At 39.1% G+C, this 21387-nt stretch overlaps 2 protein-coding genes across 2 annotated transcripts; both read left to right on the top strand.

The window, feature by feature from the left end:
• The first annotated feature begins 27 nt into the window (after positions 1-27).
• Positions 28-11652, top strand: LOC146489855 (uncharacterized). Its single transcript, XM_085120103.1, has 2 exons — positions 28-4528; positions 11530-11652. Exons 1-2 carry the CDS (start codon positions 4240-4242, stop codon positions 11550-11552), a joined length of 312 nt encoding a protein of 103 aa, XP_084976229.1. The 5' UTR covers positions 28-4239; the 3' UTR covers positions 11553-11652.
• On the top strand, positions 10039-19851 carry LOC146489854 (neuronal acetylcholine receptor subunit alpha-7-like). The gene is made up of 6 exons (XM_085115534.1): positions 10039-11744; positions 12329-12474; positions 15480-15524; positions 16248-16357; positions 17012-17153; positions 17829-19851. The coding sequence occupies exons 1-6, from the start codon at positions 11687-11689 to the stop codon at positions 18822-18824; spliced, it is 1497 nt and encodes a 498-aa protein (XP_084971660.1). The 5' UTR covers positions 10039-11686; the 3' UTR covers positions 18825-19851.
• The last annotated feature ends 1536 nt before the right edge of the window (positions 19852-21387 follow it).

Raw genomic sequence — 21387 nt, 5'->3', positions numbered from 1 at the left:
TGCATTTTGGCTTCGCCACCATTTGAAAGCGGACAAAAGGCTGATGTCTTTTATCGAAAACGCTCCTCAGCGTGCAGACAAGTGAATGCGGGGCCCTATCGTATCAGTGTGGACCGCTAAAACGGAGGCTTTTTATAACTCCCACGTGGGAAACGCCTTATGCATACATCGTTGGCGCATTTCTTCCTCAATCGTTGTTGTAGTATGTCCCCTAAGCCTATCAGCGTAATTTTTGGGGTGGACAGGGGAGAACGCTGCGTAAACGATGGCCAGGGAAGGAACTTACAATGCAGTTTCGGTAAAACGAAGGCGGGGCGTTTCGAAAAGCCATTAATTTGGACAGAATCTGCTCACTTAGTGGTTCCAAAAGTCTCCCCTTTCATCTCGTCGAAAACGCAACAAACTTTTTTTGTCCTCACCAGCGCTTTTTTTTATCGTTTTCACCGGTTTATGCCAAAGCGACTAGGACTGGGGTTGCGCATGTGTAGACGCGGTGCCGCGTGAGGCTTTTTACGTCACCGTTTTTGTAAGTCTCCGTCCGCACTAAAACGACAGTAAATTGGCTGCTACTCTAAAATATATTATATATTGTAAGAGGAGCAGCCAATAAAGCTGTTAAGAAAAACGTCTCTCGTTTTGCGGATGAGCTTTCAATTAGATTTTTACAGACGTATATAAAAACGTGATACATATGCAGTGGGAATTTTTTTGAACAAGAGAAAAAGTGAGACCTTGGTAAACTTTAAATCCATGGTTGCAGAAGAGTATAATTTCTGGATTTCCCGTGGTGCATGTCATTGGGTGAGTTTTTCTGTGAAATCGGACGAGCAGAGGTACAAATAAAATATATTTATATTTCAAACAAAGTTGAATTAAAACATCACTTTTTTGTTATATAATCACCTCGTAAGATTCCCAATCCTAATTCTTTTATAAAGTGAAAAATGCCTCGATTTAAAATTAAAATAGTCGACTAGTCACTTATGACAAGTTGCAGCTTGGAAGAGTCAGTGAAAAAGGAGGACAAAAAGAATGAGCCACAATCACCAAGATAAAAAGTGTTTCGATTGTTAGTAACGACAAGAAATTACTACAAACGAGAAAAGATGTGTATGTATGCACATCATTATTTACCATAATGGTTATTTACAGTACGTAATTAAATTGGTAATAAACGATAAAAGAACAAACCCCATTGAGCTATGAACCGCTGCATTAGTTTAACATCCAGGGAAAGTTTGATTTAGGTGAGCATTAGGTGAGCATGCTTCGACAGGAGAGTGGGAAGTAGTCAACCCTTCGTACTCACCAATGCCTTTTCGTCTATAAACTAACTCGTTTCGGTGAATGTTGGCTTTGCCACTGGACTAAAGAGATCAAAACTGATCTTTTCCACAGAAAAAGGTCGTCATAGTGGAGGCATTCGAAAAATGAGGGCTCTATTGTATCAGTGTGGACAGCTATAACGGAAGCTTTTCATCACGCTGACGCGGGAAATGCCTTATGCATACATCATGGGAGCTTTTCTTCCTTAATCGTTGTAGTATGTCCTTTTTTGAACGTAATTTAAGGGCTGACAAGGAAAACGCCGCGTAAACGAAAGTGGGGGAAGAAATTTAGGATGCGGTCTCGATCGATAAAACGAAAGCGGGGCGTTTAGGAAACGAATTCATGTCAACTGAACCTGCTGAATAATGATGCGGCTACATAAGTGTCCGCTTTCATCTCGCCGAAAACGCAGCAAAATATGTTTGTCCTCACCGGCGATTTCATATCGTGTATACCTGTCCACGTTTAAACGGCCGAAAACGATGAAAGCGACCAGGACTGAGGTTGCACATGTGTAGAAACTCGTATTTTGACTGGAAGCGGTGTTGTGTGAAGCTATTTGCGTCACTGTTTTTGTAAGTCTCTGTTTCCCCCTGTTCACACTAAAACAAACTTAAACAGGCTGTTACTCTATAATGTCTCTCATTTGCCGAGCTTTTTGAAGTATGTACAGCTTGGAGTAGTTAGTCAAAAAGGATTGGACAAAAAAAATTAACTAATTCAACTTTTTTGTCACAAAAACTGAGGTAAAATTTGTTGCCATCGTTACTTAAGAAGAACAGTTACAACAAAAAACGGAAGATGTGTATCTTAACACACAAGCAAATTATTATTCACCATAATGGGTACTGATACAGTCCCTGCATTTGCTTAATGTCCAGGGAAAATTTGATTTAGCAGACGCATCAACAGCCGCGGTTTACACCTCATAACCAATGCACCGCGCAACACCCCAAACCTCCCTAACAGCAAGCTTCCAAATATCATAACGTTTACCTTTTTTATGGCAATCAAAGTAAACTGACTAAACAAATGTTATTATGGTTTATCAACAACAAAAAACTTTGAAGAGTGATTGAGAGAGGCTAGTTCGGCGTATTCTATTTCAGTTTTTCATTGATTAGATCAGTTACACTTAAGGTGATATCTGAAGAGCAAATAGAGGTTGCATCAGTTGTCTCATTCAAAACATCATTATGCCATTACTTTTATCTTGTAAAATCTACAGTATATAACGTCAAATATCTTCCCATAACGATAACATTAATGATGAAAAATGGTCCCAAATAAAGTTAATTCAGTTTAAAGTTGTCGCATCTTTCATCCTATTGCACTGAAATTGCAAATCTATTACCTGATGTTGTCTATCTAGCAACGTTAAGTAAAATAGCTGTATAACATAACAACGCTAAAGGAAATGTGTACAGTATGAAATATGAAAAAGAAAAAGGGGTCTCTATCATCTACAAATAAAAATATGGAAAAAAATTCGTATTTTGGAGACATTCTCTTCCCTATTAGTGACAGAATTGACTCGATTGACATATCAAAGTAGCATTGCCTTTGGATCAAGTAATTTGATGTGCTTTTGCTATTCGTCTCAACAATTTGACGAGCTCTTTCCTCATTAAAAGGGGTATGGAAATTTATTTGCTTTTTTGTATCAAAGTAAAAAATTATTATCCTTGGAACTAATCCCGCGAGAAACGACAGAAAACCTTTTGTTAATGGTGTAGCATCCGACAGCACTGCAAACGTAAAGACAACGAAAACGAATATCAAATGCAACATGGCTTTAAAAACTAGTTTGCGAGTGTTTTCTCTGATGGGCATCAGTTCTTCACAAGCAATGTTGAAGAGTTCTTTTGGAATTATCCTCGTCTTCAGCCTTTCCTCTTCCCGCCAGGGCAAACAAATACGAGACTGATTGGATGTAATATCATGATTTGTTAACTGGTCTTGACAATTTGAGAGATATATTGCAAGATCTTCGTATTTCTTAATAAAGGAGTTATAAACACCCCACAAATAATAAGAGGCAAGGATTAAGCAAACCACTAATGGAAGATTTTCCACAGAAAACAGCAATTTCAATCCCAATTGAATGAATAGCAAGACGCCAAGAGCTGCAGACCGTAGCACAATCAGTCCTCCAGTCGCTGCCAAACAAGTAACGCAGAAGTCGAGAGAAACCACAAGTAGGCGAATAACAAGGAATCTAGTGTTGACAAGTTCCCATAGTCGAGAGCTACCAGATGCACAAACGGCGGCTACAGGAAATGAGATTTTAGGAAACCAAAGCACTAACCAAAGTGCTACAAGAATCAGACACATCGTCGTCAATGCGAACAAAAGCACTGCCAATAAAAAAAGACCAAAACATAAGATGATAAATTGAAAAAAGTCAGTCCTTGCTTTGCATGGAGGACGATTGCAAAGAGCTCGTTTAATGGCTGGTAGCAAAACCCCACCGAAAAGGCCAATAGGAATAAAGGCGGGTGTAATTATAAAGGCGCCCAAAGAAAGAAGACATCTAGTATAAGCTAACATTCGCCATGGTAGGTTCCCGTGAAAGAGCCCCTCTTCACTGGAGAGCCAGTTGTTAGGCTTCATTACGAAGAAACTGTAATAAAACGCTTGAATGAAATAACAGCTATAGGACAGCAGGTACAATGGCTGAGACAAATGACCCACACGTAGCGAAGTTTGGTGAGGCAAAACATTGTTTCGAATCAAGTATTCAACAAAAAGAGCAGGGATAAGAAATGGTATGGGTAATATCAGAACGCGCATAATGAAACGTCTTGCCCTGTGCCACATAGTGTCATCCATGGAAAAGAAATAGTTGCCTATGAGACTCCGAAAACCGACTGGACTTGGTCCATCTACAACAATCTGGCGAATCCCTTGATGCATGACTTCTGTTGGGGCGTACAAGCAAACAATAAAAGGGCCAATATAAGAGAAAATTGTAACAAACAGAGCAACCGAGACAAACAGCAAGGTCTGTGTCCATTCTTGCTTGACTTCAGTAATCTCGATGCAAATTTGTCGATTTTTCTTTGCCTTTTCAGTGCAGATGTCATGCAGCGATCCAATCTGAGCCGTGCGAATAATTATCTTTTGCAGATCATCCGAAGAAAGATCCTTGTTGACGCTCGTTTGATTCCTGGGGAAACTGATGGCTCCGACTTCCAAGGTACACGATGTTTCCACGCTATACAATGACTCTTTCTCTATCAATGTTGAAAATTGTTCAAGAGCATTGACAATAAATCTAGGAATGTGTTTGTTTGGCGGTCTAATTAGCCTGATCTGCCAATCTTTGGTGACGTTGACAGTCGAATTCTGAATGGTTTCGTTAGTGCATTTGTCAGCCACTTTCATCTCGTATCTGACATTAACTCGAAATAATGTTCCGTTATCCATTGGTACTTGGTGAATTGGAAAACGCGAATGAAGAACAAACAAGACCAACGCATCTTCTGAATTAGATTCACTGACTTTATAAGTGCAGTTCCAGCCGCACTCACTACCCGGGATGATGAAGACCGTCTGATCCTGATAAGTCGACGCCAGGACCTTTTTCACGTCAGCCGTTTCGTTCCCTTCACAAAATGCTAGAACCAGAAAATGAAAGCAAAGCAGCAGCGCCCACGGTGTTCTCATGGAACCAGTGAATGCCGAAGCCATGATTCTCCGTAACAACAAGCTTAATTAAACCTCGTGTTTGTATAGAGAACTGAGAATTTTGGTTAGTAATATTTTTGTATGCAAATTTTCGTGTGCTAGAAGAGCCTCTTGTCATTTAATTACTTAAAGACCAATCAGAGACCCTATTCACGTTTGAATAACCAGAACTTAAACGTCATCATCAGAATGAAATTTCCCGCCCATTCTCTTAACAAAAAGAGCATCAATATAGCAGACCAATGCCGAAATTTACTGTAAAAACAGAAATCCTAATTGACGGGAAACTAGGAAGTAGTAATTTTAACCTCAATAGCAGGTCGTTGTTGTAAAAAGAGAGGGTTAACCCATGGCACATTTGAACAGCTCTAATCATGCAGTCCGGGATATGCCGGGAGAGGAAACTAGTATGTTCTTTCACTTCTGCCCTTTTCATCGCTTAGAAAAACACTGGTAATCGGTCTTTTTCTTGATTTTAAAGAAAGAACCCAAATTGATAAATCGGAGTAAAGTTATTTAGCTTGTGCAACACCCCGTGTCTGCGTCAAACCTATGAATTTTATTGATTAATAACCAACCATTCGCATGCAAATTCTGGTGTCTAATTTTTCCGCGTGTAGAACGCCGTTAAGGAGCCAATCAGAAACACGTTCCAGATAATGTACTCTTGAAGCCCAAGGGTGTTTGGCTCGTTGCCTCTAAGAAAAATACACCCAAATTACTTAAGAAACCCGCCATAGAAACAGAAACAGTTTTATGTACATTAAAAACCCCGTTTGTCAATCGAGGCCAAAAACAGTAATATTTTTATTGTGGAAAAGTGGGCCCCACGGTCACAGGACAGAATAAGAATCCCCAAGGACACTTAAAGGACCACAAGACTTGATATATTGCGTTTGTTTATTGTGATTTGGAAACCATCTTGTGGTCGTTAATGACAGGCATTAGGAAAATTTACGCTCTGAATATTAACTAGATTGGCTTATGTGAAACCACCACAACGGTAATAGAACCTCGAGCTATCCGTTACGATTTAAAGCTACCAAAACTTGTGAACTTCGTTACGAAATACGAATACATTACACTAAATTAAGTAAGTAACACATTCCACACGCTTGACAAACTGACAGCGACATTCTTACACAAAAAAATTACAATAAACCTTAATTATGACTAGACGTTTAGATTATGTTTTGCTTATTCGGGCCAAGAAGAGTGGAAAAATTTTACGGCACAAACCACTCGATTCCCTCAGTTTCGGGGCATGTACTCGCGTGGTGCTGAATTCCTTTTGAGGCGAGGTAAAATTTCGGCAAAGAGGTCGCGAGTATAAAGAGCGAAACATTTGCAAATAACTGTACTTTGTAGGGATAAGACGCCAGGGCCCAGTTACTCGAAGCATGGTTAGCGCCAACCCGGGTTAAATACCATGACAACCTATAGGTTTTAATGCCTCTTAACCAATGGTTAGCGCTAACCATACTTCGAGCAACTCAGCCCAGGGCCCAGTTGCTCGAAGCATGGTTAGCGCTAACCCGGGTTAAATACCATGACAACCTATAGGTTTTAATACCTCTTAACCAATGGTTAGCGCTAACCATACTTCGAGCAACTCAGCCCAGGGCCCAGTTGCTCGAAGCATGGTTAGCGCTAACCCGGGTTAAATGCCATGACAACCTATAGGTTTTAATACCTCTTAACCAATGGTTAGCGCTAACCATGCTTCGAGCAACTCAGCCCACGGCCCAGTTGCTCGAAGCATGGTTAGCGCTAACCCGGGTTAAATACCATGACAACCTATAGGTTTTAATACCTCTTAACCAATGGTTAGCGCTAACCATGCTTCGAGCAACTCAGCCCAGGGCCCAGTTGCTCGAAGCATGGTTAGCGCTAACCCGGGTTAAATACCATGACAACCTATAGGTTTTAATACCTCTTAATCAATGGTTAGCGCTAACCATACTTCGAGCAACTCAGCCCAGGGCCCAGTTGCTCGAAGCATGGTTAGCGCTAACCCGGGTTAAATGCCATGACAACCTATAGGTTTTAATACCTCTTAACCAATGGTTAGCGCTAACCATGCTTCGAGCAACTCAGCCCACGGCCCAGTTGCTCGAAGCATGGTTAGCGCTAACCCGGGTTAAATACCATGACAACCTATAGGTTTCAATACCTCTTAACCAATGGTTAGCGCTAACCATACTACGAGCAACTCAGCCCAGGGCCCAGTTGCTCGAAGCATGGTTAGCGCTAACCCGGGTTAAATACCATGACAACCTATAGGTTTCAATACCTCTTAACCAATGGTTAGCGCTAACCATACTACGAGCAACTCAGCCCACGGCCCAGTTGCTCGAAGCATGGTTAGCGCTAACCCGGGTTAAATGCCATGACAACCTATAGGTTTCAATACCTCTTAATCAATGGTTAGCGCTAACCATGCTTCGAGCAACTCAGCTCAGGTTGTTAACTGAATCAGGGTTATTGGTATGCCAGACTCGTCGCCGTCATTCGTACTTTATTAATGGATAAGTCTGGGATTTTGAACTCAAAAGTTGTCGTTCTGTTAAATGGTATGGGTGTGTAGTAATATTCAGAAACATTGCAGTTAATATATTTTTTTTTATATTTAAGAAGGTATTTCCGAGTGGCGGTGTTAATTTAAGGGAGTATAAAGGATGATCTCAGTTGTAGCGAAATGTGATGCAGTGTTGGAGAGACAGGAACGTCACAACGAAGGAAGGAACTCTAACAGCTTTAATAACGACCAATATACGTTTGTACAACAAGATGGCCGATCAGGTTAACACCAGACGGCCAAAACATGTGTACGCATTAACTAGTAACAATGCTGCAGGTATGGCATGCTGGCGATGTGAGTTAACCAAGTTAAGGATGGTGTTGTCTAGCTTGGCGACATTACATGCAGCAATACGTCGATAAAACAGTAGTAAACAATCATATGCGACTTAAAAGCTAAAGGAGAATAATTTAATCGTTTTTTTTTTTTTTTTTTTTTTTTTGGGGGGGGGGGGGGGGGGTCTGTCAGGAAACCTCGGTGACTCTATCCTGTGACAGTCATGTGTCATGTTTTAGAACTATTTGGTGATAACCCTAACACTAGATCTAAACCCACCACAGCCGCAGAGCACTTCCTCACCGCTCCTAACCACACCGGCTAACGACATGTAATAAATCCCCATAGAAAATGTCTACTCCAACTGAGACTCAATCCGTCAGGCCAGGGAGGCCTTTCTAATCTCAAAAGGCAGAACACTTCTTCCACATGGCCTTAATATTTGCGAAGAAATTTACTACCTTTTTTCCTTTTTTAATTTCATTTGCTTTATCTGTTATACTGTCAATCACTTTAGTTTTACGTAGTTCCATTAGTGCGCAAATACTTGTAATATAAGCGCATGTCCCAATGTAAATTCTCATTGTACCTGAAGAAGGCTGGTTTGGCCAGCCGAACAGTAAAGGACTTAGAGTGACGTCATATTTTCTTACCCATGGCGCTCTGCGCGCGCTATTACAATAGGCAAGGTTGTCCCCCATTTTTGAAACGAAGTGGTTTGTTTGTAGTGGCTTCGGTTGCAGAGAAAAAAGATCGGTTATGTTGCTTTCTAGTATTTGGTGAAAACATGGTCATGGAAACCATGCATGAGGTATTTGTGATTCTGCTAACTTGAATTGGGTGGGAGGTGAGATGAGATGAGAGAACATGTTTCTACAGCCCACCCAACGATGATTTTCTTTCTGATGTTTAGTGCAACTTGCACGAAAACGTTCATGTTTTATTATTATTATTATTATTATTATTATTATTATTATTATTATTATTATTATTATTATTATTATTATTACTATTATTCTTTCACAGTGACGACATGCCGTCGTAACGTAACGTTAACGTAACGTTAACGGGGTTTTTTTTGGTAATTTTCCTTTTAAAATTATTATTATTATTAGGCAGAAGCTTGTATCTGAGGAAAGCAACGGCAATCTTAGCATCAAGCCTGTTGTGTTCCTCTTCACCCTCTTCGATAAACAATTGCTAGCGTGATCAGAAGCACACGGCGTGACTCTACATATTTATTGGAAATTTCAAAATTCTCTGCCCCACTAGTCTTAGGAAATTCAAAATGCTCTGTCACCCATGTTCTCGGAATTTTAGAAGCTTCCAGCTTTCAGGAGGTTGGAGAATAGAAGTTTTTCTTTGTCGTTTCTGTTTACTTCTTATTTTTTACACCCTGTATGCATTCTAAGTTACGGCATTTGACTGAGTGGTGGGAAAAATACGGTGTGGCATTCAACTGATATCTTTCCGTTCCTACACAAAATTATAGGTCACCAGTCTTCGACGGAAATGAATATAACACAACCTAGCATTAGCCCACTCAGTCACAGTTGCGTGTTTAGTGAACTGGCCTTGGATTTGAAGCGAGGCTGGATCTGTCTTAACTTTGATACAAATCTCAGTGCTTTTCAACTAGATACAGAAGCAAACTAGTTAGTATAATAACGAAATGACTTTCACTCGAAATCAGTGAGGTTTGTATTAAAACAAAGTCAACTCCAGCCAGCCTCGCTTCCACTCAAAGGCCAGGTCACTAAGCGTACAACTGTTACTGTAAAATGGGCTGTTGGCTACTGAGTAACAATGAACAAACCCGATGAGAGATAATATTAAAGAAAAATCATCTCCGCACGCTAAATAAGTGAGATAATCGCTAATAGATGTTGTAAGGAACTCCTTTTGAGATAGGATAGGGCCATTATGAAGATATTGTGATGTTTGAAGATTTTCAAATTCATTTACAAAGTACAATAAAGATCAAACTGGTTTGTAAAATTTCAAAAGATGCATAGAAGAATAATTATTTTCTTTGGAGGCCAAGGAACAAAACGACGGAATTATTAGTAATGGGAAGCGTAGACAAGGATGCTTGACCAGGATTTCGGTTTTAGATGCTTATGCTCTAAAAACCTTTTATTTTCCTCCATTTTCTGAAAACCATCTTTTTCGGGGAGTTTTTTAGAGAAGGGTGGACAAGTTCCATTGTAAACAATGGATACGATTTTTTTTTAATTAAGAGGTTAAATAAAAAACGGAAACACATCCGAGATAAGCCCCACAAACTTACAAAAATTCAAAACTTTCTCTTTGATTACTATTTTTTGAGTTTTCATGCAGTGTTTTTATCTTTAAGACATAATAACCTTTAAATAAGGTCAAATTTAATTGCAATTTTAATTAACCCTCGAAGCTTCGAACCGAACGCTTTGATATAAATGGACAATCATATAGGTGTATGTGTCCACTGAGTTAAAAAAAAGACACTAACTTCCCTCGCGAAGTATCCTCCAAGAAAAAGAAGGAATTTTACAAATTTAAATTTAATTTAATATTTACCTCAAATCTGGTCAAGACCAGTAGAAGGCAGGACGAATTATTGTAGAATAATAATATGGACGCTGTACCGAGTTGTACCAACGTGCGACGTGCGACTGATAAAATGAACGGAGTGAGACTACGGTTTAGAAATAAAGTTATTTCACATTAAATCGAGCGACTTATGAAAACCGTTGTTGTTTAGAAATTTCTTACTATTAAAATGATGAGCTCAGTATTGGGGGCGTTTGACAACTGAGGAAAACATCCCATAAATGAAAAATGAAGTTATTCAATCCTTTACCAGGTTTCTCACAATTGATAATATGCCTCCAGTTAAAAAGTGTCAACTGTTATTAAACAAGCTTAAAAATAAGGCTTAGCGCAGACCGATGGCATTCTCGTTTTCACTTTGAGCATAATAACTTAAGCTTATTAACTACGAGACGAGATGAAACGTAAACGAGCGGCTTTCTCGCTTTACATCACAGTGATTAAAAGCAATACAAATCTGTAAACATTCCAGAACGTTTTCCTGTTTTTCCTTTGTTGCAATGTTTAAAACATTGAAAAAAATTAAGAGTTTCACTTCATATTGCTAAATGATCCCCCTGGAAATTCTCCCAGAAATGAAAAATTTGACAATAGAAATGTAAATTACAACCCCCTCACACAATACATTAATTCTCCCTGATATTTTAATGCGAGAAAAAAAATTCATTTCCTTGAAAATAAAAAGGAGAAAAAAAAGTTGTTTCTCATCCTGTAGTAGCGATACCTTTTTTTTTGTCTTTATTATTTTTAATATCATCCATTGGTAATTGCAATCGAAAAGCGGACAATTTGCATTCTGGAATCGCCGAAAAGTATCAACCGACTTTATCTCAAATCCAGGGGGTTTTCTTTCAACGAAACTGTGAGCTATTGTTTACCAAATTCACTAAATCAGAAAGCTAGATTAGCTCGTTAATTTCCATGCTATTATTAATTAATTGTTAGGCCGTCTGCCAACGACCACAATTTACCTATATCGGAGCGCGGGAACCGTGCTATCAAAAAACAACATAAATACCATTTGAAATCCTCGGATTTTCACGTTTTTATTCATGTTCTAGATGCTTCGTCCGGGGGCGATTAGACAGCTTATTGACTTACCGCTCCGAAAATTACTAGCAGTGTCTTCCATTTGTTGATAATTCCTGCTGCTGACAAAATATTGGGTTTTTCGCCGCTTGTTGTGTATTTATCGCCTGTGTTGAGGTCTTGACCAGAATGTCTAAGCCTAAGGAAAAACTCCTAATCTACCTGCTACTCTGCGTCAATTCACTCGGTAAGTTGTATGACTACCAAACGTTGTTAGCTTTTGTTATTAGGTGTTTTTAGTTCAATGTTCTAATTCAGTTTCCAAAACTAGGTGCAGGTAATAGTATGGTCAGTTGGTATATACATTTACATATTTGCAACGCGTCGCTGTTTTGAGGAACGCAAGCTCACACACACTGGCCAGTTCGTCGTTAAATTTCTACAAACACAACTTTTGAATCATCTCTTCTGATTTCTAACATACGGGTTCTTCCGTAAAAGAAGCTAAGATTGAGCATAACAAAGCGTGGTTTTTAAATTGCCTGAGAGGGAACTACAAGATTTTAATTGTAATTGTTTGTATATCGAAAAAAAAAAAATCACTTTTTGCATTTTCTAACAATGGACCCTCGTAAAAGCTCGACATGGATTTGCGAGCTTTTGCCTCAGTGAAAAAAAATGTCTCATAAAGTTCTCTCTTTTTTTCATTGACCTAAACTAGAATTCACAAATATTTGCCTTTTTTAATTTTTTATAACTTGTGACTGGTGTCTTCCTTACTGCTGAGTTGGCATATCGCTGACAAATGTTTTTACTCTCTTTCTTTGGCAGCTGCAAGTAAACAGTATTATGACGACTTGGAAAGGCTCCAGAAAGACCTATTCACCAACTACAGCACCAACATCATCCCGCAGAAAGTGAAAGCTATTGCTGTCAAGGTTAAGTTTGACATAGCCCTCAATCAAATTATCGATTTGGTAAGACTCGCAGTACGTCGTAATTGCTTGAACTTAATTCACACGGGCTTTAACTTGTTAGCGTCTAATGCAATCCTGAGGATAGTGTTTCAGTTTTTTATTTATATACTCATATATTTTTTTGTAGAAGAAGTCTGCGGATTTCGTAACATAGTAACAGTAGGACATTGACAAGCTTTCCTTGAATAAGCATTTTATGGCTTAGTTTCATGTTTGAAGCCTGCACGCTTTAATTAAATCACGCGCACTTTCCAAAACAGCAAAAGAGGTTCTACTCGTACACATGCTTGTTATCGATTTGGTAAGACTCGCAATACGTCGTAATTGCTTGAACTTAATTCACACGGGCTTTAACTTGTTAGCGTCTAATGCAATCCTGAGGATAGTGTTTCAGTTTTTTTTATTTATATACTCATATATTTTTTTAAAGCCCTGAAGAAGTCTGCGGATTTCGTAACATAGTAACAGTAGGACATTGACAAGCTTTCCTTGAATAAGCATTTTATGGCTTCGTTTCATGTTTGAAGCCTGCACGCTTTAATTAAATTACGCGCACTTTCCAAAACAGCAAAAGAGGTTCTACTCGTAAACATGCTTGCAAAAGCAGTAAACTGTTTATACGCAAACTAAAAAAAATTGAAAACTGTAAATAATGCCCACAAAAAAATGAAAGAAAGAACGGTTTCGTTTGATTTAAGTCGGTTTCCCAATTTTATTGATGCGGTACATGTAAACATTAATAATAGATAGTTTGTGTTCGTCCCGGCAATTGCGAAAGTGGGCTTATGGATATAACCTTCATCTTCCCGCTGAGTTGTGAAACTGTGAATCTTGTTTTTTTAAAATTTTTTCTCTCTCAAAAGAACCACAAGTACAACTCCATTTTTTTAATTGTCATTCCAAAAAATAATAGATATTCCAAACATCAACATAGGATAGTTGATGTGCATAGGTTCGTTGGATACATTAAATTTAATTTCGGTATCTTTCCCGTAATAGAATCCTGAAATCTTAAGAACCGCATAAGATAGCCCGACGTTTGTTTCGAGAAACCAAATATTTAAAATATCATTCTATTTAGCATCGCTATAAAAAGAAAAATTTTCTTTTTCGGCTTCTAAGGTGAAATAACTATGAGGTTGCTCTACTGAAACGCTTCTCTGCTGACTTAAAAAAAATTACGTTCTGCATCTGCTCCTGTGTGTGATAACTGATTAAGTTCCGATGTTTTCAATTAGTATTAAGAATAAAGAAAACGACCACTTCTAATGTTGAAACCGATAAAGTTACGGCATAACTAGCAGCCGAAAGTCGAGCGATATCATGAAATGGCTTACCAGGGCGTGTTTAATTTTTGGTCTATTCGATGCTTGGTAGTGTTTATGGTATAATTACTTGTCTAACACGGAGAGGTAGACAGTTCAAGTCATTAAAATATCCGGGTGGCTGAGAAACGCCGTAATAGTTAAGTCATTGCCTATTGTTTATGCATCTGTGACAATACCGAAATTCCCATGGGGAAAGGTCAGGGTGGAAATTTCAGCGGCCTCTAAACTTTGTGAGTTAAGACCGCAACAGCGAATGCATTCACGCATTTCATTTTCCGGATTGATATACACGCGCTATTTCGTTTTACGAGTCCCTATCACTTGGAGAATCCAAGTTACATGTGATCGATAACACAAAATCTTTTGAGCAGTGGTTTCCTATGATGCTTTTAGAATTCTTTAAAAGGTGATTCCAACTTAGATCTGTGTAACCATTCAAAAAGAATGTTTGGAGTAATATTTCTGTAGCCGTACTGTTTTATTATGTCATATGAGGTGGTTCTACCAATTTGGCCATGTGAGAAAGATAATTAAATGTTGCCATCTAATTGAAAGCTATCGAGCAGTCAGATCTCCTTTGCTGTTGCTTATTATGCTGTGCGAGCTGATTCCAAGTTTTTTATTGTATGTGTGGGAATGGGCAAAAAAGGTTTTTAATAAGAATTTAAAGGCGCTCACGAAAACAGGCAAATATAATTATTATAACTTTCAGTTGAAGCTTCTCCTACTCTAACTCTCTTTGAATTTAATGGCTTCAATATTAATTTAAGAACATGAAATGTTAATGAACTGAATTTTCCCATTACGTGACATTTTAAGATATACTGATTGACTGAGGGATTAGATTGTGGCTTCTCAGTAAACGCGAACTGTTAATTTAGCTGTGGCTGTGATCGTGATTCCGTGATGTAAACCGGCGTTTGACGCCTACAATGTTAACTGTATGAAGCTCTTTCATTCTGTTACAGAGCTAGGAGGGTGAGATCATAATCTCTTAAACCCTTTTCTCATCTCATACATTTTGCTACTCTACTGACCCTCTAAGGTATCATGTAACACGGGGAGCCCATGGATTTGAGCAAGCGAGCGTTTTGATTGGCTCCTCGACAACAACTGCAATCCCCGACTTTTGATTGGCTTAACGGCCGCCCGAGAAATGGCAGCGGTAAAACTTCTTCTGTTATTGCTTGAAAAGGAAATCAGCAAGTTCTAGCAACATTGTTAGGCTGTGTTTAATTAAACAATTATTGCACTCACGGTTGTCGCATATCATCAGTCATATCCAACGGGAGCTCATGGTATAATTATTAAATATCCAACGAGAAGTGAAGTCACCCGAAATTGATGGTAGCAAAACGCTTTTTTAGCATCTCTTATGTACGGGAGTCATTCATATATAGTAAAAAAATTGTTCCACTCAAGTCGGTTTGTAGGATGAGTTGTTTTTGAAAGAAGATGTCATGTCTTATAAATTGTATCATTTATAATATAGCTTAAAATGCAGCAATGATCTCTGGTATTGTAAGAGTAACATTGCTGGAAAAGATGCAGCAATGAGGCCGATCATTAGACCATACTATAAAGAAAAACCAGGTCTGATTGTTTGTCCAATTAAACAAGAAATTGCAAGGACGTATTTGTCTTCACTAACGGATTTCCAATTTTTTTACTTTTTAGGATGAAAGACTGCAGACGATGACCACTATTGTATGGGTGAGACTGGTAAGCAACCATGGCAACCATATTGCCAACAAACCAAAATAATTTCTCCCCAATTGCAAGTATTTACGAAACATGAAATACTCCACTGGTGTGAGAGGCACTTTAAATTAAACGCCATAATTAATTTGGACAAAATTCTTTAATTAAAAAAAAAAAAAAAGCAGAACCCTAAAAACAACTTTAATTTTTTCAAAGTACTTATTTTACCAAGGTCTTGCATTCGTGGTTATTATGAGAGAGAATTCTGAGACGTCTCACACTAACTTCATACAGTTAATAAATTGCAGCTACCCATAATAATTTATGGGCTTATATTTGGAGGGCTTATTATGGGAAGGATTTTAGAGAATGAGATTTTTCCGGGGGAGGGGACGTTTATACATTGGAACCTCACTTTACGATCACCTCGTCATTAAGACCACTTTTTTATGTCCCGAACAAATTGAAAGTCCAGTCATTTCCTTTAACCGACCACCCCGTTATTACGACCCCATTTTCACGGCCCGAAGGTGGTCGTATTATAGAGTTCCGCCGTGTTTTACGGTACATTTCTAACTAATTTAGAGTCAAACTCTTTGTTGGAACGGGCTAATTACGGTTTGCACTGATGATTGTTAATTTTGGCTTTATGAAAATGTTGGTACTGTGCTGAATGCGATCTCTTCATTTAGTTTAGAAAAGCCTCTTGGTTACTAAAGTTTCCGTATTGTGCTTTTTATTCAGTATTGGAACGACTTCAGATTAAAATGGGACAGCTCTCATTATGGAGCGATAAAGTCGTTTGTGACGTCCTCGAAGAAAGTCTGGCTCCCAGATATCACCCTGTATAACAAGTAAGCAGAAAGTTAAAATCCTTGTTGACGTCGCTACCATTGATAATTAAACTACTTTTACATGACATGGGAAGAATTGGTGTAAACGTTTGTCTTATGAAGAAAGTCTCGAGTGTCAAAAAAGAGAGATGGTAAGAATTTTAGTTTCAAAGGAGACACGATGCAAGCTTCCTTTTTTTGCGGGGTAGGCGGTGTGCTATTTTAAGACAACAGTAATTTTTTCAAAAATCCTGCACTGAGCATTAATGACACTTTGCCGCTTCAGCTTAATAGATTGAATGTATCTGTTTTAGCTTCGCTTCCCTCCACCGGCCCTACGGGAACATTTTGATTAGTGTCCAAACAAAGAATGCACAAAAAAGGAAGGCTATTGATGAAAAGAACGTTCTCAATAAACGCTTACCAACCAATCTCGAGATATTTCTATCACACTGGTCCAGTGGCTAGTTTGGTGAAAAATAAACATGGCGGAGTTGAGGTAATGATATGCAGAGGACTAAGATTAATAATGTGTACACACGGCCAAAAATTTACCGTTCCGTATTTTAGGAACGTCAAAAGTTAGAGGAAATCGCACATTTTCAGTAGGTATATTGCAAACAGTTTTCGATGCCAACTAATTTCTCTTACCAACCGTTGTTTGTTGTTTTGCAGTGCTAATGACAACTACGATAAAGAAAAAGAAGAATACTATGGACTTACCATAAGCTCCAACGGAAATGTGGGCTGGTTCTACCCCACAATATTCAAGAGCTCATGCACTATAGATGTGACTTATTTTCCATTTGATGATCAGGTAATAAAAATTAGTTTTCATAAACAGTAATTCCAAGAAAATGAAAAACTCGTCGTTGCATGTTTCTGTTCCCAGTTGTTTAAAGAGAAGATAATTTTATCCAGCGGAAAAAATGTATCAGTTGGACTACACCTTATTGGCTGGATATAATAACCCACTCTTTAAACAAACAGTTGCAATCTGAGTATGATGCAACGGAAAAATGAAAGCTATATAAGGAGAGGAATAGACGTGCTCTCTGTATTTTCGTTTCTAGTATCGGTGGCTCTGGAACAAACATTACAAAAACTATTCGTGATCAATTTTTTATAATCAAAGGCAGCGATGTAAACGAACGCAATGCAACTAATTCGCTGGATCACGACGAACGAGTGAAATAAAAATGCTATACGGCTGTGTTCATACATCAGTAGAGTTCTAATTATAAATAAAAGCGCCATGCCAAGAAACCTTCAAATTCCTGGTTAGATCGTACACCGCGTACTTTTTTTTTTTTTTTTTTACAGGATTCTGCAGTGCTGTACTAAAACGTAATTTAGAGCAGCAACGGGCATTTAGTTTTAAAGGAGAAACAAAATGAACCTCACTCCACAAGAAATTTTTATCATGACTGCAGAAGTTGGATAAGTGTAGTACAGGCTCCTGTCACAAAGTACGTTTTTTTCCCTTTTTCAGAAATGTATATTAAAGTTTGGCTCGTGGTCCTATCACGGTTTGAGCCTGGATATATTCCACAGTGGACCAGGAGACACCAACTCGTTCACTGATAACGGAGAATGGGTTCTAGTTGGTATGCCTGTGACCAAATTTATCACCAAGTACCGCTGTTGCCCAGAGCCATATCCCTTCATTACCTACAGCATTGTGATTCGCCGTCGTACCATGTATTATATCTTGAACTTCCTGACGCCATGCGTTCTCATGTCAGCCTTAACAATCCTCGGATTTTTCCTACCGGTGGAGTCTGGGGAGAGAATGAATGTTGGAGTCACTGTACTGCTGTCTCTTACTGTTATACTCCTGTTGCTAGCCGAAGAACTTCCGGCCACTTCCGAAGTTGTGCCGTTGATTTCCCGATACTACACGCTGACGATGGTTAATGTATTCATCTCCATCGTTTTCACGTGTGTCGTGCTCACATTTCATCATCACGCACCAACTCCGCTGCCGGCCTGGGTACGAATGTTTATTTGCCAGTGGTGCGCAAACGCACTGCGAGTCAAGAGGAATGGTAGCGATAGCAGTGAGTCGTGCCCCTCGGCGAAGAGGTTTCTGAAACATCGTAGCAGTAGGAGACATTCTCTCGGAGAGCGGCTCTATAGTGGCGATAGCTCGGAACCTGTTGCTACAAACTCTTTTGTGACTACAAATAATCACAACAACAACGCAGTCCCGCCTGGTTCGGACGCGGCCATACCGATTCAACTAAAGAAATTAGACGATAGAAATCCCAATTTACGGAAGCGAATAACTCAAGACCCGAAACAGCCGCAAGCTTTGGATATTCTTGTGAAAAGAACTAAGAAAGACGACGAGAAAGAACGACACCAAGAGGAATGGCGCTTTGCCGCTCGGGTGCTCAATCGCTTATTCATGTGGATTGTTCTGCTTTTAGTTGTGTTCAATTGCCTCAGTGTTTTATTCTCGGCTCCGTCAGAGAATCTTAGCTGAATACAATACAAACATCGCTTATCTGTAACTGCAGTCACAGCAACTCCATCCAAAGATGCAGACATCTCTCTGTACTTTAGTCATATTCACCCTTCAGGGTGGACCTCTCCTTTGCGTAAGACCGTTTTCTTGTTTCCCAAGGAGTCAAGCATTAAGCATATAACTGTTATCAGGTAAATAACTACAAAACAAGACGAAGTGATGCCAAGCATCACTAGAAAGAAAATGTGGCAGCCGAAGGGAGAGAATTACGTAATCGTATAACATTCATCCAGAGGCTAGCAGTTTGCTTAATTATGATCCCTCCATGACTGGCATTGATGATGCTTACGGGGGAGGGGGAGTAATTCATAACAGGAAAGAGTCTATAACTACAGATTCCTCAAAACATTGAACTAAGGATTACTAATGGAAAGTACAAAGGCAAAACGCTTAGTTAAATCAATAGTATAATGCCTGAGGAAGTATAAGATTTAGACGTTGACGATAAGACACTCAGTGGCCACATTTTGAGGTTCTGAGGCTCATCCAGAGAAGTAACCGGGCAAGTTAAGTCGCAAGTAAATTGTGAGCCTTCGGTCTTTTCGCTCCCTGATTCTTCGGAGTTTGGGCTCTCCTGTACGCTCCCATAAGGACGTCCTTTCTTCCTAGGCCTTTAAAGGTTGGGAGGGTGACTTGTACTGTGAGAAATCTGGCTTTGAACCTTCAAGAGAACTCCCCGGTGGGAATTCTGGGAAAGTTCGAGCAGAGACTCATGATATAGTAAGAATTAACCTAATGGTCTAACTGTTTAGCAGTTTCAATATTTTGGAAGATGGCCATCTTAGTGAAATATGGTCATTTGCAGATATTGGTACTAAGTTCTACCATTTTAGTTGTCTCCTTATTATTGAAAACCATTCACATGAGTTGGTTAACCCGTAAAAAAAAAGAGTTCTCCTAAAACAAGGTGGGAGTGACAGTAAAGAGGATCGCCAGAGATACTACCCTGTTTTAAAAAAAATGTCCAAGTAAGGGTACGGTTATTGTCTTGGTGCCGGGCGCGAAGTATAAAGATTTCCAGGGCTGCCCCTATTCCTATGCCTGTTGCTGTTTTGTTACCCCTAGACACTTAAGAAAGGAATAAATAATTTGACCTTTTTCCTGAGATTTCCTCAGAAGCTAAACACTACTTGTAAAAGTTAATATTCAAATACGACCGGAAATAAGCCGGAGGAAATGTGTAAATAGATGATACCGAAGATATTAACGAATAAAAAATCTACCATTAAAGATAAGTGCATTGTAGTCATGGTGGCTTGGTTTGAGTGTTGTTCACTTTAGGCTCTTAGTGTGCATATGATAACCCGTCCAATCAATGCTGAACCACTGTGTTGGTAGTTTGGGCACATCGGTTAGAAGCTCTAACTCTCTAACTAAACTACAAGAGGACTTGAGGAAATCATCACCACACTAGTACTCAGCTCAGTGGTCATTAGTTTTCCTAGCAATATGTGGGACCTATTCTAGTTACAATTGTGTGAACCTGATTAAAAATCTAAATAAAAGAATACAAAGCGGAATTTCGGTGGAACATCCACAGAGTGGCTCCTTCATCCACTGTTTCCAGGTCGAATTGGAATTTGGGGATGCTGGTTTTTGTGGAGGGAGGAAAACCGGAGTACCCAGAGAAAAACTCTTGGAGCAGGGACAACAAACGCAACGCACATATGGGTCCAACACCGGGAATCGAACCCGGGGCACATTGTTAGGAGGCGAGTGCTGTCACCACTGGGGCATCCCTTAGCTTGATGGTCAGGGGATCCCACTAACCTCCTGTGCAGCCGTAGTAGTATTGTGGGAAGGAGGTAATATGAATCCCCGAAAAGCGATCGGCTGTATGGGAGGGGAGTATACGACGTCGACCAATATGCGAAGCGAATGTCAGATGTGAAACGAATTGTGACCTAGCCCATTGCAAGTCTGAAAGTTCAAGCCCCCATTAGCTGTTCAGACCTTTTCCTTTGTCTCATGTTTATGACCGTGTATTTGATTGCTAACTACCAACAGGAGCTCACAGGCGTCAACGAGTAGTTCCCACTACTGAAGAAACCATAAGAAAGGACAGCTGCATCACATTCCTATTCTTCCTTATTATGACAAATTTAAAAGTAGTTACTTGCAAATTTTCAACAACATTGTCTTGACTAAGAGCTTTTCTTGAAAAGTGACTCTATAAATGGTATGCCACGGTCTAAAGTGACCATCAATACCATTTGTTTTAATTCTTACACATCATCTGAGAGATCTTGTAACTTGAAGGCTATATTGTTTTTTTAAAAAATCTTTTGTCATCGATAAAGCAAAATTATATTTTTCTATCTCTACTTAATGTGTATAGGATTGAAAGTTGGCGAAAAGGAACATAAACCGCTTGTGGATCAATATCTGGCCTACTTCTCAAACTTTCCTATTTAATGAAAAAGGGAACAATAGAGGTTTCTTAATTTTTCAATTTCTGTGTTTCGTTTCGCCTTTACACGATGCATGCAGCTTTACAAGCAGAATTTGTTTACCTTTCATT

Source organism: Pavona decussata, unplaced genomic scaffold (genome assembly GCF_977016875.1).
Source record: "Pavona decussata unplaced genomic scaffold, jaPavDecu1.1 SCAFFOLD_2, whole genome shotgun sequence".
In the NCBI taxonomy this organism is placed as follows: Eukaryota; Metazoa; Cnidaria; class Anthozoa; order Scleractinia; family Agariciidae; genus Pavona; species Pavona decussata.
Note: the sequence above shows the minus strand (reverse complement) of the source record. Positions and strands in the feature narration are given on the sequence as shown.